The sequence below is a fragment of the Zophobas morio genome, unplaced genomic scaffold (assembly GCF_036711695.1).
Source record: "Zophobas morio isolate AGI-343-1 ecotype UQ-CSIRO unplaced genomic scaffold, CSIRO_AGI_Zmor_V1 ptg000044l, whole genome shotgun sequence".
Classification (NCBI taxonomy): domain Eukaryota; kingdom Metazoa; phylum Arthropoda; class Insecta; order Coleoptera; family Tenebrionidae; genus Zophobas; species Zophobas morio.
This window is the reverse complement of record NW_026972149.1, coordinates 8550668-8572994: the sequence shown is the minus strand read 5'-3', so window position 1 is coordinate 8572994 and position 22327 is coordinate 8550668. Positions and strand designations below refer to the sequence as shown.

General features: G+C 38.5%; 3 protein-coding genes across 6 annotated transcripts; 2 read left to right on the top strand and 1 right to left on the bottom strand.

The window, feature by feature from the left end:
* On the top strand, nt 1–3652 carry LOC135141254 (small G protein signaling modulator 3 homolog). Its single transcript, XM_064072181.1, has 10 exons — nt 1–272; nt 320–528; nt 577–1050; nt 1233–1363; nt 1417–1891; nt 1935–2212; nt 2259–2537; nt 2727–2869; nt 2921–3081; nt 3128–3652. The coding sequence occupies exons 1-10, from the start codon at nt 204–206 to the stop codon at nt 3321–3323; spliced, it is 2415 nt and encodes an 804-aa protein (XP_063928251.1). The 5' UTR covers nt 1–203; the 3' UTR covers nt 3324–3652.
* On the bottom strand, nt 3648–5024 carry LOC135141255 (NAD-dependent protein deacylase-like). Its single transcript, XM_064072182.1, has 5 exons — nt 4647–5024; nt 4385–4599; nt 4198–4337; nt 4000–4150; nt 3648–3819 (listed from the first exon to the last, which is right to left on the bottom strand). Exons 1-5 carry the CDS (start codon nt 4956–4958, stop codon nt 3756–3758), a joined length of 882 nt encoding a protein of 293 aa, XP_063928252.1. The 5' UTR covers nt 4959–5024; the 3' UTR covers nt 3648–3755.
* Nucleotides 5025–5664: 640 nt separating this feature from the next.
* Nucleotides 5665–22296, top strand: Smash (smallish). 4 transcript variants are annotated; one of them, XM_064072048.1, is made up of 11 exons: nt 5666–5884; nt 17165–17250; nt 17569–17766; nt 17819–17961; nt 18023–18161; nt 18211–19887; nt 19944–20159; nt 20359–21063; nt 21116–21279; nt 21327–21499; nt 21552–22296. In XM_064072048.1, exons 2-11 carry the CDS (start codon nt 17206–17208, stop codon nt 21737–21739), a joined length of 3648 nt encoding a protein of 1215 aa, XP_063928118.1. In that variant the 5' UTR covers nt 5666–5884; nt 17165–17205; the 3' UTR covers nt 21740–22296. The 4 variants fall into 4 exon arrangements, with proteins under 4 accessions (XP_063928121.1, XP_063928118.1, XP_063928120.1 ...); XM_064072049.1 differs by lacking the exon at nt 5666–5884 and adding an exon at nt 9095–9215; XM_064072051.1 differs by lacking the exon at nt 19944–20159 and having other exon boundaries at nt 5665–5884.
* Nucleotides 22297–22327: the final 31 nt, after the last annotated feature.

Here is a 22327-nt window from a genome sequence, read left to right as displayed (position 1 = left end):
CCAAAAAAATGACAGAAATGTCAAACGTCAAGGTTTGTTATCCATATGTTGTTCATAATATAAATTAACGAGTGTTAATTTCTTTTGAATTAATTCTCCTTATCTACAATGCCCACTTATTTTTGTATATTTCCCGTAAATTTTTGAGTATTCTGTTTGGAACGAAATTTTGGTTGTGTTACGGAATTTGAATAAATCCAAAAATGGATATTGCCAAATCCATATTTAGTCACCGAGACCGTGAGGGTTACGTTGGAAAGGAAGACCACAACGTGAGCAAACAAATTATGCAACGCAGACGATAATTAGTTGTTTTTAGAAACGAGAAATTGAATTAGCCATATCAGAAGATGATGTAGATGATGATTATTACATTGAGAACTTTGCTGAGGGTTTAAACATGAACGATTTGTTGACTCCTAGTCCCGGGGGGCCTTTTTCGGCCCTCACACCTAGCATGTGGCCCCAGGACATCATGGCGAAGTTGACTGTAGTCCCGGATGACCCCAATTCCCAACCTGAATACAGGTACAGGTAGCTACAAACTGTTTAACAACACTCAAATTATTACCGCAGGTTTGACGAGTTCGGCTTTCGCGTTGATGAAGAAGACGGCCCTGAACAAAGTTCCAATAAGTTACTAGGAATCCCGTTTGTGGAAGACCCACAAGATAGACTCCACTGGGTTGCTCATTTAGAATTTTCCCACAATAAGGAAGTTTCAGATCTGACTTGGGATAAAGTTGAAGTGCGCTTACCGAGGACTGATAAATTACGTTCAATGGTGCGGGCTGGGATTCCGCACTCCTTAAGACCCCAAATGTGGATGAGAATGTCGGGGGGGATGGAAAAGAAACAACAATCTGAGTTATGTTATAAAGATATAGTTAAAATGTCGAGCAACGATTCTTTGATGACGTCAAAGCAGATTGAAAAAGACTTGTTACACATAATGCCTACCAATGCGTGCTTTAGCCATATTAATAGTACTGGTATACCAAGATTGAGGAGGATACTCCGAGGAATAGCGTGGCTGTATCCAGACATAGGGTAAGTACTTAGTTTCACACAATTTTAATTCTTATGGCCGTTGTAATAATGCCTAAAATCGCTTGAGACGACTGGAGTCGATCTCGAACAGTCGTACCAACATACAACTGACGTAATGAATAGAGTCCTTACATATTATACCGTCGAAGAGTTGATTAAAAACATTTCCATCTTTTTTCCAGATATTGTCAAGGAACTGGCGTTATCGCCGCGTCTCTTCTTCTCCTCCTGGAGGAAGAAGACGCGTTTTGGATTTTGGTGACAATAGTGGAAGATCTCTTACCTGCCTCTTACTACAGCTCAACTTTATTAGGTAATTAACTTTTTTGAATAAAAATAAAAATCGTTACAAAATGTGTATCTTAGGAATCCAAGCAGACCAAAGAGTTTTGCGCACACTAATAACCAACTACCTTGCCGACATTGATGAAACTTTAAAAAATCATGATATAGAATTGTCGCTAATCACCCTGCACTGGTTTTTAACGTTGTTTGCTAGTGCCGTTCACATGAAAATATTGTTACGAATCTGGGACCTATTCTTTTTCGAAGGTTCCATAGTTCTGTTTCAAATAACGTTAAGTATGTTAAGGATGAGAGAACCGCAGCTGAAACAACTCGAAAATTCTGCTCAAATTTTTAACGCATTGTCAGACATCCCTGGCGATATTGACGACGTAGAGAAGTTGTTTGAAGTTTCTCATCAACTAACAACCTCGTTAAACGAAGTCATGATCGAAACTTACAGAAGACGACATTTAGCGTACTTGATGGCGGATCAAGGTGCTTTGGTTGGCAATCCTGAAGCGGCGCCAAATCTCCCTAAACAGCATCTAGCAAGGTAATTCAAGTCACTTTTCTTCACAAATAATCAGTCCTTTTAGACGCCAAGTCAAAAAGAATAAATCCGTAATTCAACTACTTTTATTTAATGAAAACACCGAAGACGACATCAAGTGCAAAAATATCAAACAAACGGAGATTTTAGTCGATTTGAGGGAAGCCATTCTTCAGATTGCGCGACATTTTCTTCAAGTAGATCCTAAATTAAACACCGAGATTTCGTTGGTTGCTGATTACTCAATGGAGAGTCATGCGGCTGATCACGATAACTATATTAATGTTTCGAAAAATCGAAAAAGGAGAGCGAAGGCTTTATTAGGTACGTTTAATACAGAGCGCATGCGCGACTTAACTTGCCGTTGTAGATTTTGAAAGACACGATGACGATGAACTTGGGTTTCGTAAAAACGACATTATTACGATTATAAGTCAGAAAGATGAACATTGTTGGATTGGGGAACTTAATGGGTTGAGAGGGTGGTTTCCAGCCAAATTTGTAACGTTATTGGATGAAAGAAGCAAGCAGTATAGTAGTGCAGGGGATGATAGTATTTCAGAAACTGTAACTGATCTCGTACGCGGCACTTTGTGCCCAGTAATAAAACAAGTATTAGAACATGGAATGAAAAGACCAAACTTCCTTGGTAAGTAGAATTGACACAATTTAGTTTGACGTGTTGGTTGACGTGTTCAGCTAAATGTGTAAGTGTAGTTAGTGTTTGCCGCCTTGTCTAAATCAGAATTATAGTGCAGTTGTCAAATGTTAACCAATCGCTCTATGTAGTAGATGTCGTTGTAAAAGTTAACGGCAAATGCAAAAACTATCGTTTTAGGAGGGCCTTGCCACCCGTGGCTCTTCATTGAAGAATCTGCAACGAAAGAGGTTGAAAAAGACTTTAATTCAGTTTATAGTAGGTTAGTATTATGTAAGACTTATAGACTAGATGAAGACGGAAAAGTGTTAACACCAGAAGAGGTAAGCATTTATTTTCTATTGTGTTTTTATTTATTTATCTATTACTTTTAGTTGTTATATCGTTGTGTCCAAGCTGTTAATTTGTCTCACGACAACGCTCATGCTCAAATGGATGTGAAGTTGCGCTCGTTGATTTGTATGGGTTTAAACGAGCAAGTTTTGCATTTATGGCTCGAAGTGCTTTGTTCTTGTAGTGAGGTTGTGCAGAAATGGTACGTGTGACTTTCTCGTCCGTTTTTGCCTGATTAAAAGTTCCAGGTACCACCCGTGGTCGTTCGTGTATAGTCCAGGCTGGGTGCAGATAAAGTGCGACTTGCGAATTCTCTCTCAGTTGTCTTTTAATCTGAACCCTGACTGGGAGCTTCCAGTGAAAAAGGAGACGAACAACCAGCCGCTAAAAGATGGCGTGAGAGATATGCTGGTCAAACATCACCTGTTCAGTTGGGATATTTAATTTGAACATTCCTAACTGTAAATGTTCTGTCCATACAAATGCCTTCATTCAGTTTTCGTCATAGCTTTAATTAGGTTGGGTGGAGAGTTGCACCATTTTTGTCACACAGATAGCGAATAAGTGGATGACAATAACGCCCAACTATAGGTTCCATATAAATTATTTTTCTAAATAATAAAACCAACTTATTTGTTAGTGCAATGTCTGACGATGTACACAAATAATTAAGTATCGGGTTTTATTTATTTGTTTATGTACAACTTACGACTTGGTCGTTTTTCGTGTTATGTGACAACACAATAACCAAAAATGTTACACTTCTAATCTCATTTTATTGTATTTATTTTGTTGTTGTTCTCAAATTTTATTCCATATGTAATAAAATTCCTAATTACAATTTTTATCACTGTCACCACCTATCGCTATCAATGATCACTGAAGGTCGACTCCAAGGGCCTTTGGAAGGGTTGTACCACACGGACCAGAGAAATGGAAACTGAAAATTACAATGTTGTGTCACAGAAAACTCTTATTCAGTGAAGTATATGTGTTATTCCACAAAACCGCCAGCAAGATGAGTCCATGGCTCAGTGGTAGATTATAAGATTGTTAGTTTAAAAATTACGGCGCATTCTTAGAACGAGTGTTTTTTGTGACCCAGAGAAATATTAATTACCAAAATCCGTCATCAAAAGGATCTTCATTTAAGTTGAATTCAGCAACGGGTTTTCCTCTCTCAGCCACCATGGGTGCAAACATGGCAGCTGGATAAACAACAGACGAAGTACCAATAACAAGACATAAATCACAAGTCTCCACCAAGTCTCCTAAAACCTATCAGTAGAACACTAACAACTAATAACAGACAGAATACTTGATTTGTCAAGAACATCAGGGTCTAAATTTTCCCCAAACCAGACAATGTACGGCCTCACTAATCCCTTACATTTTGAACATTTTGGAAGTTCATTAAGTGGAATTATAGGCAAAGTCTCATCTGCTTTAGCCGGATCCCTACACATTATTATTGTTATTTAATCACATTGTAAATATTAACAGACCCTCTCCCACGCAACGCCTCACAAATGGGGCTCTCCCGATTCACATCAATGTGTCTACACTTCGTACAAATAACCTTCTCTAGACACCCATGCAACTCTAGAATATTTTCAGACCCAGCTCTTTTATGCAAACCATCCACGTTCTGTGTAATAACCCAAAACTGACGCCCCTGTTCCTTGCACAATTTCTCATACTTGGCTAAGGCTTTATGTGCCTACAACACTGACTTTGTAACTCGGTTTACATGCATTCTTCGCTTACATTATTTGGCTGACAACTAAAGGCAACTTCCCTACGATAGTGATAAAACTCCCAAACTAAGGCAGGGTTGGCTTTGAACGCGGTTGGCGTCGCTAAATCTGTGGCTCTGTGAGTACGCCATAAACCTCCGGCCCCTCGAAAGACCGGAATTCCCGACTCTGCAGAAACGCCGGCTCCGGTTAAAGCGACAATATTTTGCGCCTGACCGATAATCTTTTGGAACTCGTTATAATCGGAAATCGGCCGTTTCGACATTGGGAATGGGTTGGCGATCTTGCGGGTAATAACATGCACGAATTTTTGCAGAATCATAACAAGGGGACAAGGGTTTGAGGTTAGGTTTTGACGTTACACACGTGATCTAGTAAACTACAATTGTGTTGACATGCGCAGTTCGTGCCACAGGATTGTGTTCATTCAAAAACAGAAAATTTTTTTAGCGTTTGATATCGTATTTCGGATTTTTTGCGGTTTCGTGCCTTTAGAGACGTAGGCGATAGCCTTACAAAAGTGTCGACAAGCAAACAAGCGAATATATTGGTGGAAAATGTCGGAATGAGTCAAGATATTAATAATGTGTTATCACAATATGAGTATTGTTGGTTGCCTATACAAACAATAATGTTACGTTAGTGTCGCTCGTTTTATAATAAAAATGTTATACAACTAGGCAACCGACGTATCACCAATGTATAAATATAATAAATAATATAAATACAAATGCACAACTGGGGAGAATTAAATAAGTCGAAAATTATTTTTTCATCAATCTTTTTCGTTTCGACAGAATGGGCGATATGTCTTCGAAATTGGGGGAAATTGTCTCATATTTTATTTTTTTTGCCAACAGATGACTATCAGCGTATATTGTGTAATTTTCAGCACCTTTTAAATCATTTGTTGACATATCGTCGGTAAAGAGTATCCGTCTGTCACTAGAATTGTTTTTGACTGTTTTGGTTTTGACATTATTGGAGCGGTGGGGAAAGTTGGTGCGCATGTGCGGTTGATTCTCCAGCGATCCAGTTGATCTTTTGATGGAGTTGTTGAGTAGCGGGTTGATCTGTTGGACATTTATTTTGACTCGTGTTTGGAATTCGTGTGTATTTATTTGCATTATCTTCGAAAGGTGATTAGTTATCGGCAGCGTGAGGTGTTAAGTTGTAAATTATCATTAGTAAATTTTTGTGTTGTGAAAGTGGTAGCAAAAGGGATTTGTCTGAGATTTACCTGGAATGGTATGAAATTTCTTAGTTATCTTCTTTAACAGCACGTTGGTTATGCATAGATGCGTAGATAACGACGTGTTTACGGATTTTTTGTTAACTTATTGAGTGGTTAATTACTGACATTTACAGTTTATGTTGATGATTGGTAATCTTCAGGTATGCACTAATACGTAATCGTGCAACTGACCAAGGTCGTTTTAGATTAACTCCTGCAGAATATGTCAGGGAAATAACAAAATACAGGAAATTGAGTCCGTTTTGTAATAGGTCGGCAAATACGGCATTGTTGGGAAACAGAAATTACACAAATCCATTGTAAAAAAATCGCAACACTCGAGGTGTCAATTGTCACGCCAATGAAAATAACAATTCGTACAAATGTAGCCACTGCCAGGGGATATAAACGTCATTCACTAAAATTTTAGGTTTCTTGGTCACCCATAATTAATTGATAATCTTTAATTTATGACCGATTCTCCCTCCGATCACTTCCACTAATTCGGAACAAATTCGCCAATAAACATAAATTATTTAAAATTATTCACACCGAGGAATGGAAAGTGTCCATTAACCCGGCAAAAAGCCAGAGTGCCGTTTTTCCCTTTAAACACACGAACCCCGCGGCCAAACTAATTAACGAACGAGTCTATCTGGGACATTACATAAACAATCGGAATTTCAAAAACCTGTTCACATTTTTGCAAACCGAACGAATTTCCCCAAAAAGAGAAAAACCATCTGTGGCGAAATCCACCATCTGGTCGAATTGCATCGCGACGTAATCGCCGAATTTAAAGGGCAATCAGTGCAGCCACTTGAAGGTCAGCCAGATTTTTAGGCAATTTAAAGATGACCTTGAGCTTGGAAAAATGATTTATTTATCGAGTGTACAAAGCGGCCCATATGGGCGAAACGCCCCCCTTAAATGGCCAGCCCTAGTGAGCCGGAAAGGTCAAGTAGGCTGCATTTGATAAAAAGTTTCGTTGCTAAGCACCTGCGACATTCATAATGCTCTATAGGCGTAATGTTTAAAAAACATTGTAAAGATAACGACACCCGAGTTGTGGCAGAAAAACAACTAAAAATAAGTAAAATCGAGGTTACTAATTATTTTTAGTTTTGTCAATAATGTGACATTTTGTTGGGTTTAAATCGGAATAAGCTGATCTTTTACACGTAAATGGCAACTCATTGCCGAATGTATCTACGACTTGCAAACAGTATTTTTAACAGTTTTCAGGGGCAATTCTGAATCAAAGTTGTTAAATTTAAAGGGTGTTAAATTGCAAATTTCCATAGTAACGAGTTAAATTCGTAAATCTGATTGGCTGTTTATTTTTTAACAACCTTTAAATTTTAACAGGTTTGATTCGGAATTGGGCCTTTCGTCTGACAAACCTGTATAATATTAACAAGGGAACAGATTTCGGTCATTATTTGCACAATTTCCCGGGTGATATGGCTGTCATATGCACAAAACGTAATTTGAGTTGCATTGACCATATGTACACAACTCGTTTGAAAATTGTAATCGTTTCAAGTATGAATAAAGACGGTAATTGTCGTCTAAAATAGATGTTCGAAGGCGGTCGATTACATCATGGCTTTGAACTAAACATAGTATGAATTACCAATTGTTTTTTTTAATCTGGATATTTCGTGGTATAACGGATACAAGTCGCCAGTTATCTCGGTTTTATTTTTGACATAATTGTTTTAAGAGTCACAGTAGTCTCACAAGGATCTCGTCTCGCTCCTTTATTTTTTCTGTTATTTATAAACGACATTGGCTTACAGTCGGATTAAATTGTGGCAGTTGGGGGGCACAATAATATATCTCGGGGCATGTGTCCCTCAACTCCGTCGTTTTTCGGTGTCGCATGTTTGTCACCTCTGCGCTTCCTAATCGAGCATCAAAACAAATTTCGGTTTTGTTTTCGTGGGTGGTAGAATGACCCAAATACCCGGACAAATAATAAGTAGCTGTCGAGCGTGTGTACATCTCTTATAAATTGTCGGTTGTTTCTTTGCAGGCATGTAGCCTGTCGGTAAAATGAGCGATTAGTACAATTGTAAATAGTTTGAATTACAATAATAATCTAAAGACGACAGCGTTCTTTCAGAATGCGAGGGTTCAATGTTCTCTCTTTACCTCAAGAGGATCGACAAGTTATTCTTATTTTGTCGAACAGAAGCGTTTGTTTATACGTGATTTACCACATGAAATCTAAAAAATTGTTGTTTTTGCGCGGTATCTCCAGTCAATCAATCTTCCCAAGCTTATCTCAAATCGGCGACTGATAGCGATACTTAATTTCCGGAAAATGATCAGAGAATAGGCGAAGCGAATCGTGAAACTAGGCCAAGCAAACCTGGAATAACCTTAAAATAAAATTGCAGTTCCGTTTTTACGGTTTTATCGTCGCGGTACTGTCGTATAAGTGTTTTGGTCTAATTAACACGGGTGTGGCTTAGATGCGGCATATTCGATGCACTTTAAAATCGGCGAAGAATTTCACTTTTCTTGGGAAATAGAAAGTCGGTAAATTGCCGAGAGTGTCTGTTCAAAACCGTGTAGAAAAAAATGTGAAGGAACATGAATAGAATTTTTTAACCTTCCCAGTGCCATGTTAATTCTGAATGTTGGTATTGTTTTGTTTTTGTATTCCGTGCGAATATTTTCGCACTTTCAAATAAACACACGCAATAATGTCTGTGTTTCGAATTTATAAACAAACACCGATCGCCGAATTGTTCTCATCAATATTAATGGGGAATGTGTCATAGGCGCGTTTCAACGCGAAGGATTTTTATTTTCGAAAACCAGATTAAAGATATGCCGAGATGAAAAAATCCAAACGACTTAGCGTACCTGCGTAGAACAACTTTTTTCATAAAAATTGTCGGAATTTAAATCACTACATAATAAAAATAAAGTTGATGTTTTACCCGGAGTTGGCCGCATGAGGCTCCAACGTCGTACTACTACAAGCTTTCTTCATGCATATGTTTGTTCCAGTTCTCAGTTTTTTATCATTCTTCTTTACGTAGCTATTTTTAGTACTTTGTTGATTTGTGCAACTGCTCATCGCATACTTTTCTTATCGGAATTCCTTCAAGATTAATTCGATAATTCCTATCTTAATACGGAGATTTTATCAATGACAGTTTCGCAAGATTCTGCATTCTAGTTTTCGTTATCCAAATAATAATGTCACCTTCTCAGAACCACATGTCATTTAACAGATTGTTGATCAGAGGCCCCTGATTTACGACATCGTAGCGTAATTTCGCGAAAATACCATCAGTTTTAAATAACGGAACCTATCCTATTATACGAGTAAGTAAAATTCTTATTGATACTTAAATTTCGTTCTAACGCGCTACCGTTACTCTACGTAAGTACACAAATTCGCTTAAATTAACGTAATTAGAAACAAGCGTTCCATTGTATAAATTAGGCTCTTTTTGAATGGCCGTCTTAAAACACAAACAGGAAACGCCGTTGTTCGCTGTATTCGTTTTTTGCAATGTTTAATGGCTTAGATTTAGAATAGTCCGTCTAATAATACACATGACTTGGAAAACATACGGGTTAATTTTCAATGGACCATCCTTCATGTCTTTTTTTGGATCTCTGATTCATTGTGCTTTTTCTTTGTAAATCGACTGTGTTTCCCGAATAAATGCAACTGTAATAATAACCTTGGTTATTTTCGTTTGACTGATGCTTTTTTCACGTGTTATTTCCGTATTATTCGCACTTAAAACATGTTGTGTCTGCATTAAAAATTACTTATTTACAGAATTGTCACGCCTGGGTTCCTTTCACACTTTTAATAACCGGCTTTAACGGGCTAGAATTTTATCGGTTGAAATACGCCAGTTATCCCGAACTATTTTTTACTGTTCTGTCTCATATGAATATGAATCATGTTTACATATTTAATGCAATTACGGCAAAGCACACAAAGAACGGAAACTGTGTTGACACTTAAACATACGCTCCAAACCACTAACTTTGTTGCTCTAGATATTTGTCAGTCGGTTTTTAATTGCAAGCATGGTCAATTATAGCAGGTGCAAGCACCAAATTCGACTAATTATATACGATTCGAAATTCATACGACTGTTAACTCATTAATTCAAAATATAATACTCAAGGGGATCGTAACAAAGGGTGTCGTCTACTTTACACTTATCTTTAGAACACGAAAAGTCAATCGATAAGGTGGCTTCAAAAACACTTGTCGAAAATAATCCATCATAACGCTATTTTAGTTAATTTTATTATAACCAACGTGGAAGTTTTGCGATCAAGAGTAACATGTCACATTTTTGCTTAATAATTATTTGTTTGTTGTAACTGATACGTTTTGTTATCGATTTTGTCTGTTATCGACCTTGAGCATAGTTGGCCAGTTTTTACTTTCTCAAATTTTAATGACAAGGAAATCAAGATTCAGTCACATATCGGTAGTGTTTATTTAAACTTAAAAATATGGTACAAGTAGAGCATCAGTGTGTTGTGAAATCTGCAACGGTATAGATGTAAACGAGCTAATTGGTAATGGTCTATTAAGTATACATGTACAAGACGAGTCTGGAAGATGGTTGAAATAACCACTAATGCGAAATTTCTCGTCCCTGATTTTCTGCTCGCGGAGACAAAGACATTAGAAAAATTCCCTCTCCGTCACATCGCAGCGAGCATCAGAAGTGGTTTGAAAATAATCTCTTTAGTTCAAGTTAACAAAAAAGTAATCCGGTTTGAGGATATGAAATAACATCCAGTTGAGTTATTCTAGGACAAAAAATACCATAACCTATCTCGTAGTCGTAACCACTTCCTAGAGTTGTCTGCTGCATGTGACACCCACCAGTACATACATGACTTAACTGACACTTCATGTTACAAATAAACAATACTCCCGTCTCTGTTTTTTATGAGTAGAGGTCTTGTTCTATTTTAGCCGGATTTAAAGATCCATGAATAGACAATAGATACAATAATACAGATACGGTCTGAGTCATTCGTGATTTTTTTTTTTTTGTCAAATAATAGTAATAATGGGAGCGATGATAGTTGTAGTAATCGTCGGATTTGTTGCTTTAAGGGCTAGCAGTGTTTTGATGCGCTGGTTTTTACCTGCTCGGGGTCCTATAATTACATTCATCATGAATTCCGCAGGTATGTGGAATGCGACCTTGAGAGGTTATGTAGTTTCTTGATCTAGCTAAACTACGGTTATGCCTTATTGCCTTCGTGTCTTCGCGGCTCTGCCTACCTTCGATGCCGTTCGTAGACGTCTTATATCTCACAGTTCTCTTAATCGTCCAATTAACGCAGTCGTTTGTAATTTCATCGAAAAGCCAGACGCCATATTGTTGCCTATCCGATTTTGTACAATTTCCATAGCCGATCTGATGTTTACAAAGGAAAGTTAAAATGGTCGCGTTAATCATCTGCATATGACACACCTTTTATGTTCATTATTCATGGATTTCTTACCACTCTATAATTTGCATATTTGGTGTTACATTTTTCAATCATCTCAAGGTTATCCGCGAAAATATGGGTGGTGCAGCACCGGTCGACAAGAGGTCAAAGCAGTACTTGAAATAACATTTCAAGTGGAAGAGAAATCATCAGTTAAATTAACACGACGCCGACCGAGGGCTTGAGTAGATTGTGTATTTTGAAAGATAATTATGTTCGGTAGCTTTGTTTGTTTATCACGATTAAGTGGCAATAAAAGTTGCAACCAAATCGGTAATAATAACGAAGGTTAACGACACTTATTTGTCGAAAAGTGTACAGTCGAACCGCCGCAACGCGAACGTGTTAGAATTTTCAATACATACTTATCTGTCTTATCTTTATGTAATGCCACTTCACGTAACACAACAAAAAAGTGTCGGAAATAATCGAAGACGACAAAATAGTGATCTACTTTCGATTCTACTGCAATATACTTCTTGTATACACCGTTACCGGCGAAATATTTATGTTTTGCTAAAAAAAAGTATCTTCGTGACCTAATTGTGTGTGTGAAGAAGTTCGACTGTATTAACTTTTTGAAGTAATTTGAGATTGATTGATTCGGAAAAAACGACGCTCAATTTAAAATGTGTCGAATTGCTCCGGTGACGTAAAAAACCGTAATTGAAAATTTAATAGCGGTGGACAGTGTGGCCAACGTAATTTAAACAATTTCTTTAAACTCTCACTACGGTTTATTAGAAACCGAGAAAAACCACTTTAGAAAGCGCAAAAAAACATTGTCACTGCATTCCATTGTCTCAATTTGTTAAGCTTTAATAAACAAATTTATCGGTATGTTGATTCAACAATGCATTGTAAATGCGATGCGTATTTACACAATTATAAATGCATGTGTATAAAACCAATTAACGTTAACGATAATGTTATGTGGCAAAATCGTACCGTAAGTATCAATTAAATAACCGATTTCGTTTGTTGTTAATCTCGATAACAAGTTAATTAATTTTCAAATAGTTCTTTCGTTATCGCCGCCCCCGACACGCAAACAACATAATGTGCAATAAACTCAGTACACAATCATAAATACGTATATAAGTTAACGCACTTTACATAATAAAAATGACATTTGCTCCGGAGGACGAGCAGGTTAACCTCACCGATTAATAAATTCAACGAATGTTGCATGAATCATGGTCGGCTTGTGAAACGTTGCAATAATGACTCTGGCATGTTGTGTTTTGAAAGTCATCTGTAACGTATTAGTTCACAGCTCAGTGAATATTGCGGAAATCCGAACAAACGAAAGAGCGATTTCCTGTCATTTCGTCGCGGATTATATTCCGAACGGTAGCCCGAATCCATAAAACTGCGAGCAGCAAAAACACGTACGGAATTTCTCGGTGGTGGCGTCTGTAATAACCTTAAATGACGATGATTGAGAAATTACGGGGTCGCGTTTCAACTTTTCTGACCTCTAGGAGTGAAAATGTGATTTTTGTGTTTTTCGTGGAACTGTTTCATAATTACAGTAATTGGCGTTAGAGCAGGACCGCTAAAATAATGTCCGACCGTAAGTCGGAGAACATAACAGTGGCCAAAGTACTGTTACATAAGCGCGCGATGCGGCACGAGAAGTCCATAAAAACAAAACACATCACAATCTGTGTGCCCCAAAGCCGCACTATCAATCACGTGACCTCTACATATGTCAGAAACGTAAAAACGGAGAAATGTTTCGGTGCGCTAATTGGTAACCAATTATTTGTCCTTTGGGTTTCTAGCCATTGCACAATGCTTCCGCTGCGGTTTTTATGGTCCATACTTCGTAAAATTACACGTGAAAAAGTTAGAAACGCGTTGAATAACGGTTAGACGAGCAGACAAAAGATTCGCGAATGCACCTAGAGGTGCAGACCGGTAGTGAAAGTTCGCGTTGCGACATCGAAATCAGATTATTTTACTAACGCCTTTTAAATGTTACACTCTTCTGAGCTTCAGTGGCGGAACAAGAGATTTTCATTTAGGTCGAGGCGGCACTACCGAAAATACCCGACGCTGATAATTGTATTCTTGCTTCGTTTCGTTCTAACGGTTTTAAATTTTGAAATAAATTCACATAGCTGCATAGTTACGCGATCCTATGAAGGGCCGGCCGCTTGTGTGTGACGCGGTTTTGGGCCTTATCGTCACGTGCGTATAAACTACGTTGCATAACGATCGGTCTTTAATTATCTGTCGATAAATTCGTCCGGAACCGGTTCCGCTATTTTGGGTAAACGCTTGGTATGGTACGGTGGAGGTGGGACGGTCGATCTGAAAGTGCAATGTCAAAAAAAAGATATGCATATTTGCACGTTGCGTCACGTATTCATCTCTATTACAGAGATGGTTTAAATTCCTGGCGAGTACGCGTACTTGCCCGTAGTATATTTATACCGCGACACAGCGCGAGTAAAGGTATGCCTATGTGCCTATATGTCGACCAAATCAAGATCGGCCTTATACTCGTCTTGTTAGTTCGGTCGTTTGGCACGAACGTACCTCTATTTTTAGTACTATTAGATACACTGCAATTACACCGATCGTTACCTTTTAGATAAGACGGCTAATTTATCTAGTTGCACACATATACACACGATTTATTGCTATAGAGGTGGGTTTTTATTTCGGTAGTCGGGGAATATCGACATTTGACACCTCTACTATACAGAAGTTGTTTGAATAAGGTATCGACGATCTAAACGATCTGTGATATTTACTTACACAAATTATGTAATTATGTTATTTATTGTGGTTGTTAAAATAAGATTGCGCCAGTTACATTTGCATTTGAACTACCTAACACTTAATCAAACACTGCTGCACTTTCTAATTATAATATTAATGATCTTTCTAATTGACGTAAAATAGGTAGATTGTTATGCAAGAAATACACATTTTTCACGCATGGTTGCAGGATTTAGATGATTTATTACTTCCCTGTGAAAAATTTTCACTTGGTTTTGCGAAAAAATTTATGTCACCTGCTTGTCGCACACGCATGGCAAAATATGCTCATAAATAAATGATCGCCTATTTACTTATCAATTATCATACTAAATAGCACGCTAATCTATGATGTTACAAAATAACGATTGTTAGATACTATAACACTGTCCTGGTTACACAACGGATGCCATTTTTAACCACTTATTTTATATCTATGAGTGGTGATACAACTTCACAACTTTTAAGAGTCGTTGCACCCATTGAGATCATTGTTTAGAGTGTTTTTAAAATTTTCGGGCAAACAATCACGAGTGTAACTTAATTAAATTTAATAATTGCACATAGTTAGGTTATGCTGTGTCGGTTTACGACCACTAAACTGACCTAAAATACGTAAGGTATTTTAGAATAAGCGAAGCTTAAAAAAATCATGGAAAAAAAAGATTATTAATCATTGTTTGTTATCATGTACAAACAATTGTTGAAACTTTGTAGACAAACAAGCTGAAACAAACTGTGGGATTTTTTCGCTGTTATCTGCAGTGATGGTTTAAAGCTAGATCTGTTTGTTTGAAGAGGTAATCCTGTTGCAAATTATCGACCTTATTCGAAATTCGACGTCCTCGTCTCGTTCCAGTTTATGTCGTATTTCCTGTACATTTGGGTCTACGGAAATAGTTTTAGAGTCCGAGAGAGGTTTTACTGTATTCTTATTTCTTGATGGGGAATAGAGTCCATTTGGCGAGTGGGTAATTTCAAGACGAAAAATAAGTCCCGTTTCCGTCTGTCTGTTGTGATTTTATTAGACAATGAAGACGACGACGACGACAGCGGTCTCATTTAAAAGTGACATTTTATTCAGAGAAACGAATTTGGATGATCTGGTTCCCGCTTTTCAACATGTCACTAAACACTAAACAGACTACCTTTTCAACGACTACTCATTCCGGCTTGTCAGCGAAGACATATTGAGTAAATATCCGTAAATATCGTGTCGTTTGTTCAATTTTTTGTCACCTGTCGGACTAAAACTTAGGTTAGGTTTCGCTTCAAAGTTAGTTAAATTTGACTTTTGTTAGCCAGTTGCTAAGCAGATTATCAAGCTTGTATTAGCAGAGGCGACTTTATCGTAGTTGATTTATCAAAACCAAAATCACACCCAAGTAATGAAATTCCCAGAAGTCGTTTTAGTTTTACTAATAAAACTATGATTTTTTCATGTAGGCATATCCAATTAGGAGATCAGCGGATATTTTCCTAGAGAGAAGGAAAGAAGCAAATTCGAACGCCAAATATGTAGACTGTGGGCAGATACTTAATATTTGGTAACCGAAAACGCCAGAAATTTTAATGATATATTTTTATTAATAAAACGGAAAAAACAACAACCGTTTTGTTTGTGGCATTTCAAGGATTTCGACGTTTTTTTTTTTGGCGAAAATTCCAAATGAAAGTGTTGGGTTTTTTCAATACACAGTATTGTAGCTTACTGTCCTTGCGTTGCTATTAAACAACCGCCCACTGGAGATTTGATTCCGATCTGCGTATTTTCTGAAGTAAAATGTTGCTAAGTTCAAAGGTTTTCAATTTTGCGCTTGGAAGGTATTATTAATTAATGTTTCGATGTTAATTTATTCGTTTTTTTCGTAGGAGTACCGTTGAATTTTTGACATTGTCAGATTTTAATGATCAATATGATGCGGAGTGGAAGACTGCTATCGTTCGTATTTTGATAAGGAGATCAATTAATTCAGGGTTGGGTTATTTATTATAATGGGACATAAGGAGATTAATCTTCAAGGATTTTTGATCCAATTAAAAGTTTTTTCTTGATCGATTGAAAATCCTATATATTTTAATTGCCAATATGGCTAATTATACCATATATGCTAATAAGTCAGTCTTTCTTCCACTAAACGTTTTAATTTTATTTCGCAATTAGTCTAACGTACCACTTTCAGTTTCAATTTTTGCAAGAACGGTCGGAAACAAGAGTCCGCCAAGTGTTAAGATTTCACAAAAACGCAAGAGAAAACCGTTTCCTTTACACTCGTTTCCTATGGAATGTGCGACCCTACTTAAGTACGTTTCCTTTATGTACGAAACAGACTTGCAACGTCTCAGTTTTTATTTATGGAAATGGAAATCAAGTGGTGTGCAGATATAGATATCCAGCGTCTGCTTTACATCTTCCAGCCTCGAAAGATAACGTTGCCATTTTTTCATACCTGCATAATTTTATTATGATTGTAAACGCGCTATTCAGCAATTGTTGTTGCGTTTTTTCTCACGGTTCTAATTGCGATGAATAACAGTATTTCGAAACGAAAAACATTGTTTTTCCAAGATCAATTTTCCTGCTATCAGTTGCAAGGTTGGGAGTGTTGCGGGGTTTTTTAATCGCGGTGTAAAAATAACGTCGCATCATCCGCGTGATTTGCATGTTTAGGTGGCGCCCTCTGGTGGGGGGTTCGAGTTTGAAAAAGTTAACCGTATGAGGCGGTGGTTAAAAAGTGTTAAGAATGCGGTCTGAAAATGTTGAAAATTCTTGTAATGGGTGTCAGCATTGATCGAATACATCCATAATTGAATGAAGGAAAGTTGCGGCTTGGAAAATACCGTATTCGAACGGAGGTAGAAATTACAAGCTATAGTTCGCAACAATGGACAAGTCCTGTTGCATGTAGACATGTGCGTTAGGTGATATTGTTTCGTCCAGTATTGTCTCGGAAATATTATATTTTTGATTGTATAACTGTGAGTTTTAATACTAATGCTCATTTCCTTTGTTATAGCGAGTAATTAAAAAAGCATGAAATTGTAATTGTTGAAAAAAATGGATAACAACAACGATTACGAGTGTGAAAACCCCGAACGACTGGTGAGGATTTTAAAAATTATTTTCATTGTATTGTTCTCGTCTTGTGTCGCGCCCTTTATGTAAATCGTGTCAAGTCAACCAATTAACTTGTCAAAGGCGACAAGCTTGATTATCGCTTGATGGATTTCTCTGGCCTTTGTCCAACAAACGTCTTTAAAAAATTCTTGACCTATTGTTTCTTTTATCGCGACAAACCAAATTTTGGCTCCTTCTATATAGGTAAACACGCCTTGCTTCTATTTTCGTAGATGTTTACTAACCACACTCAACACTTCGTGTGTTCGGCGGGTTTTATTAATTCGACTTCTGTTTACGCAGAATTCCAACACAGAGTATATACCAACGAAATGTCGAATAACGAAACCCCCTCCTCCGAAACCAGCAACAAACCCTTTACAATTCGTCAAAGTAGCACCGTGTCCGCTTTTTCAGAAAGCCCACGAACAAATCAAAAAAGTCGAAGAAATTAAAAAGGAGCGAAAGGAGGTGAGGGAGGAGGCCGAAGATTGGCAACAAGTAAGCAACCGTCTTTGTTTTTCGAAAATTAGTCTTAAAAAATTTTGTTTAGAATTTAGACAACTGGAAGAGTTGCCGACGAAAACGCCAAGAACACATAATCGAGCGCGTGGTCGAAGTGAAGAAAATGGAACAAGTAGAGCAAGAAAGACACAGAAAGAAAAGTAAAACTTTTAATGAAATGATGGAAGACAGGTACTCGTTTTAGTTTCTCGATTAATTACCTCACGATAATTTCCTTGTTTTTTGTTTCCAGAAGTAGAGGCCGCCACAAGTTCAACATACCAATATATGACGACGACTCCAATGACTTAAGCGATTACGGCATTGGAAGTAGTAGTTCGAAAACTAACAGCATCAAAGATGTGGATACTGACGATAGTTGCAGTATTTTAGTAGGTATTAGTGTATTATTCGAAACAAGACTTAACTAGTTGCGTTTAGGATGAGAAAGAAAGCCGTTCTTTCGAATCGCCATGTAACAAAGACAATTCAAGTGCTTCAAACCAAAGTCAAAGTGAAGATGAAACTAACAGTAAACGAGACAGACCGAGTTCAAATAATGTGATCAAACAGTCAATTTTATACACAACAACCAAACAAAACGAGACAAAGTCGGACCACGCCGAACAATACACGTACGAAGGAGCGATACAAGATTATCGGACGCGAATCCGTTCGAGAATTTTTTCAGACGAATCGATTTTTACCAAGAACCAAGACCACGCCAAGAGCAAAGAATACTCAGAGGCTCAGACCGCGTTACCAAAAGGAGAGATCTTCAAAAGGAAGGAGTTATTCGAATCGGAGAAATCGATAGAAATAAACAACTATGAGTCACCGACTACGCGGAGGTTATCGGAGGATTTTGTCAACTCGCAAAGCATCAAACAAAGATTGCAGAGTTTAGAGAAGTGCACTGACCAGCCGCTCACTACCGATAAGAGTGATCTACAAACCGTCAAACAAAGGTTGCACAACTTGAAACAAAACGACGACTCGAGGAACAACAACAAACCCAAACCTGCGAAAATCAGCAGCTACCTTGTTGACAAAACCGGCGAAGTTAAAGACGCTGAATGGAAGAAGAAAGAAGTAGCGATTGAGAGATGTTCTAGTCCCGAAACTGAGCTCTACATGGACAATCTGAAAACGTTCAGTCGCGATCTGGACACTTTGATGTACGGCAAATCGGGAAACGCTATCGACGATTACTGCGTCAACCCGAATTATCCTCCTTCGACGTCGTCAACCGAACTGATGACGATCTCCTCAGATCGCGAAGACAGCGGCATCCACACGGCGGATGTGTCTTGCTCTGTCAGCCAAGCCGATGAACCTGCCGAAGATCCAGAATTAGCCTCCACGACAATCCCTAACTGCATCGAAAAATTGACAATACAGGAACGTAACGAATTTGATGAAATGCCGAAGAATGAAGACCAAATCAACTATGTGACCAGCACTGAACTTGCCATAGGCGACAAAAACGAACCCGTTGATTTTGACAAAAAACACATCGTTGAGTGCACGATCACTTTACTACAAGCTTTACAAAGAGATTCCTCTGAAAATTTATTCGCCGAAAAGAACGTCCCCTGCAAACCGGAAGAGCCTGAACAGAAAGAACAAATCTACGAAAACGTCAATTACGAAACTAGAACTAACCCGATTGAGCTTATTACGAATGATATTCTTGCACCACCGAGTATGATCGAACCACCGAAAGTCAAACCGCCCCCACCACCACCCGTCGACGAAGAAACCATAGAGACCATAGAACCAGAAATGAAACGGGTCAACTCTACTAAGCGAATCAAGCGAGAAATGCACATCAAGCGGTCGAGTTTTCTCGGTTTGGACGAACCGACGGACGACCAGATCTACCCAGAGATAGGGGTGGACAAACCCCCCGACATCACTTCGTTTCTTCAGAAGGAATCGAAGTTGGAGAAGTCTCTGTACAAGAAAACTCAAGAGGAACACCGGATAGGGATGTTGAGTAAAGTTGAAAGCCACGATTCGGGTCTAGATATAGATAGAGGGCGCTTGTCGAGTGACACGTGGTGCAGCAGTATTGGAGATTCCAACACACCGAGTCCCGAAAGGCACGACAGTGAGGTAAGTGAGACCCAAATAAAAATCTACCTTTCGAATAAACCGGAGTTCGCACGCAGCAAACGAACAGTATTACTTCTGAAGAAGACGAAATTACGAAAAAAGAACGCGAAATCATTGAAATGGTGGAGAAGGAAGAGAAGTCGCGCGATATTGTAGAATACTTAGGGCCTAACGAGAAACCGAATCAGGTCATCCTGAGGAACAACCAAAATACCTTACTGAATGAACCCTATTTGGGGAGCGAAAGCTTTAATAACCCTTACTTTCCAAAGGTATGTTCATTTCTCGTTTAGTTTCTCCAGAAACGTCTCCACTTTAAAAAATCTAGAACGATCGTCCGCTGCAGCAGCACGAACACGTTATTACCCCCACTCAAAGAAGACAGCGTAGCTGCTGAAACGCGTTTACAATTTGCTGCGGGGATAATAACGTGTTCGTGTTGCCAACTATTAGTTGTACGTGTGGTTTCAGGAACCTTCCAGCTACCTAGACGACCAAGACTCTGAAGTGTTGAAAGTCGAACACGAACTTCGCCAGTTAGAAAGAGAGGAACTCAAGAGGCAACACGAGAACATGCTATTCCAGGAAAGTCGGGCTAAGGCTCGTCTACAGAATAATCGTCATTCGTCTGAAAACATCTTCGACGATATGTATTCGCCGTACCACGACGGTGTCGGCTATAGAAAATCGATGCCTGAACTTCAGCATGTACCTCTCGAGTACCGTAAATCCCTCCCAGATGTACCAAATGCCTATAGCGTCTATAGACCCGTCCCGGAATTAGATGTTCAGTACCGCAAATCAATGCCGGATATACAACATGGGTATAAGTCGGTACCCGAATATCACAAATCGGTACCGGAGAACGACCACCGTAAATCAATGCCCGACATACAAAGGTCTGCGTTTAAGAGCCCTCCTACCGTGAAGAAGCAACCCATCATGCCCGGGAAACCCATCAGACCCATGAGCAAAGAACAAAGGGATAGGTATCTGATGATGAATCCTGCCTTGACGGACGGTGTACCGATCACAAATGGTAAACCGAGGCAACTTTCCAGGCACAGTCTGCAAGCACTGAGTGCTGTCCCGAAAAATAGACACCTGCCGGTGGACAACTGGATTCAACCGAGGCAAAACGTGGAGAAAAACACGAAGCAGCATTGGCTAATCCAAGTAAGTGAAAAATCGTGACAGCGTAGCTACTGAAACTAAAATCGCGATTTAGGAGGCCGAATTGCGGAGGTTGAGCGAGCAGAAGAACCCACCTAGCAACAGGACTTGGCAACAACCTCGACAGGAGAAACACTTGCCAGATGCGGTGATACAGACCTTGACCCAAAGGGCCCAGAACAGGGCTGACGTAACCGATCGAAGTCAGGCGATTAGGAGGTACGTTTTTGACCTTGCGGTTTGCGATTTTTTCATGGTGTGTGTAGGTCCGAGACGAGTCCGAGTAAGGACGGAATGCAGCCATACTTGAGTCATAACCAGACGATGGGTCACGCCTTACCGATGCCTTATCCGCCACCCATTGCCATGGAAGATGCGCAAGATCGAAGGTTGAGCGTGAGCGGGAAGAAGAAGTGTTCTAATTGTAATAAGGAACTTGGTACGTGTTGTTTGTGATTTTTGGGGTGGATTAAAAATTCGCGCGCTTTCAGGGCGAGGGGCGGCGATGATAATCGAAAGTTTGTGTCTTTTCTACCACATGGAATGCTTTATTTGTTGCGTTTGCCATATGCAGCTCGGTGACGGAAGAATGGGGACCGACGTGCGGGTCCGGAACCAAAAGTTACACTGCCATAATTGTTATTCCAGTGATGATGGCATCAAGTTCAGTTGCGTATGATGTAAATAAGAGTATTTAAATTGTAAATAGCTGCGAAGATCATGTTATGTATTTATACATCTGTACTATATGTTGATCATTGTAATATATATTATTACCTAAAATTCAACGTGTTTGCGAGATTTGTCATGTTTGGACACGTTGAATTTTACGTTGACGTTATCTTTTCAATAGATTGTTATGACATAGGTGCCAAATTTTTCATTACATCATTTTTGATAAAATCATTTATTTGTAATGTTTATAAGGAAAAGGGTTAAAAATTTAGTAGCGTTGTTAGGAGCCTATTCTAGTAGGTATATTCACTATATTTGTAACAAAACAGTAATATATTCAATACTCTGTTAACTTAGGTTGTGTTATAACTGTTATTGTAATTCTTATTTATTGTTTTCTTATACTGCACTGAAATTATGACTTGAGCTATTTTCGATATTTTGTTGTGAATAGGAATTAAATTGTATCAATTATTATTATTAATTTCGTTGTTTATAAGACTTCAAATTTATTTAATATCCTTTCAGTGTATGAAAAAAATATACAAAATGTAGAATTAACCGGCCTTTTATTGAATTCCTACCACACTGC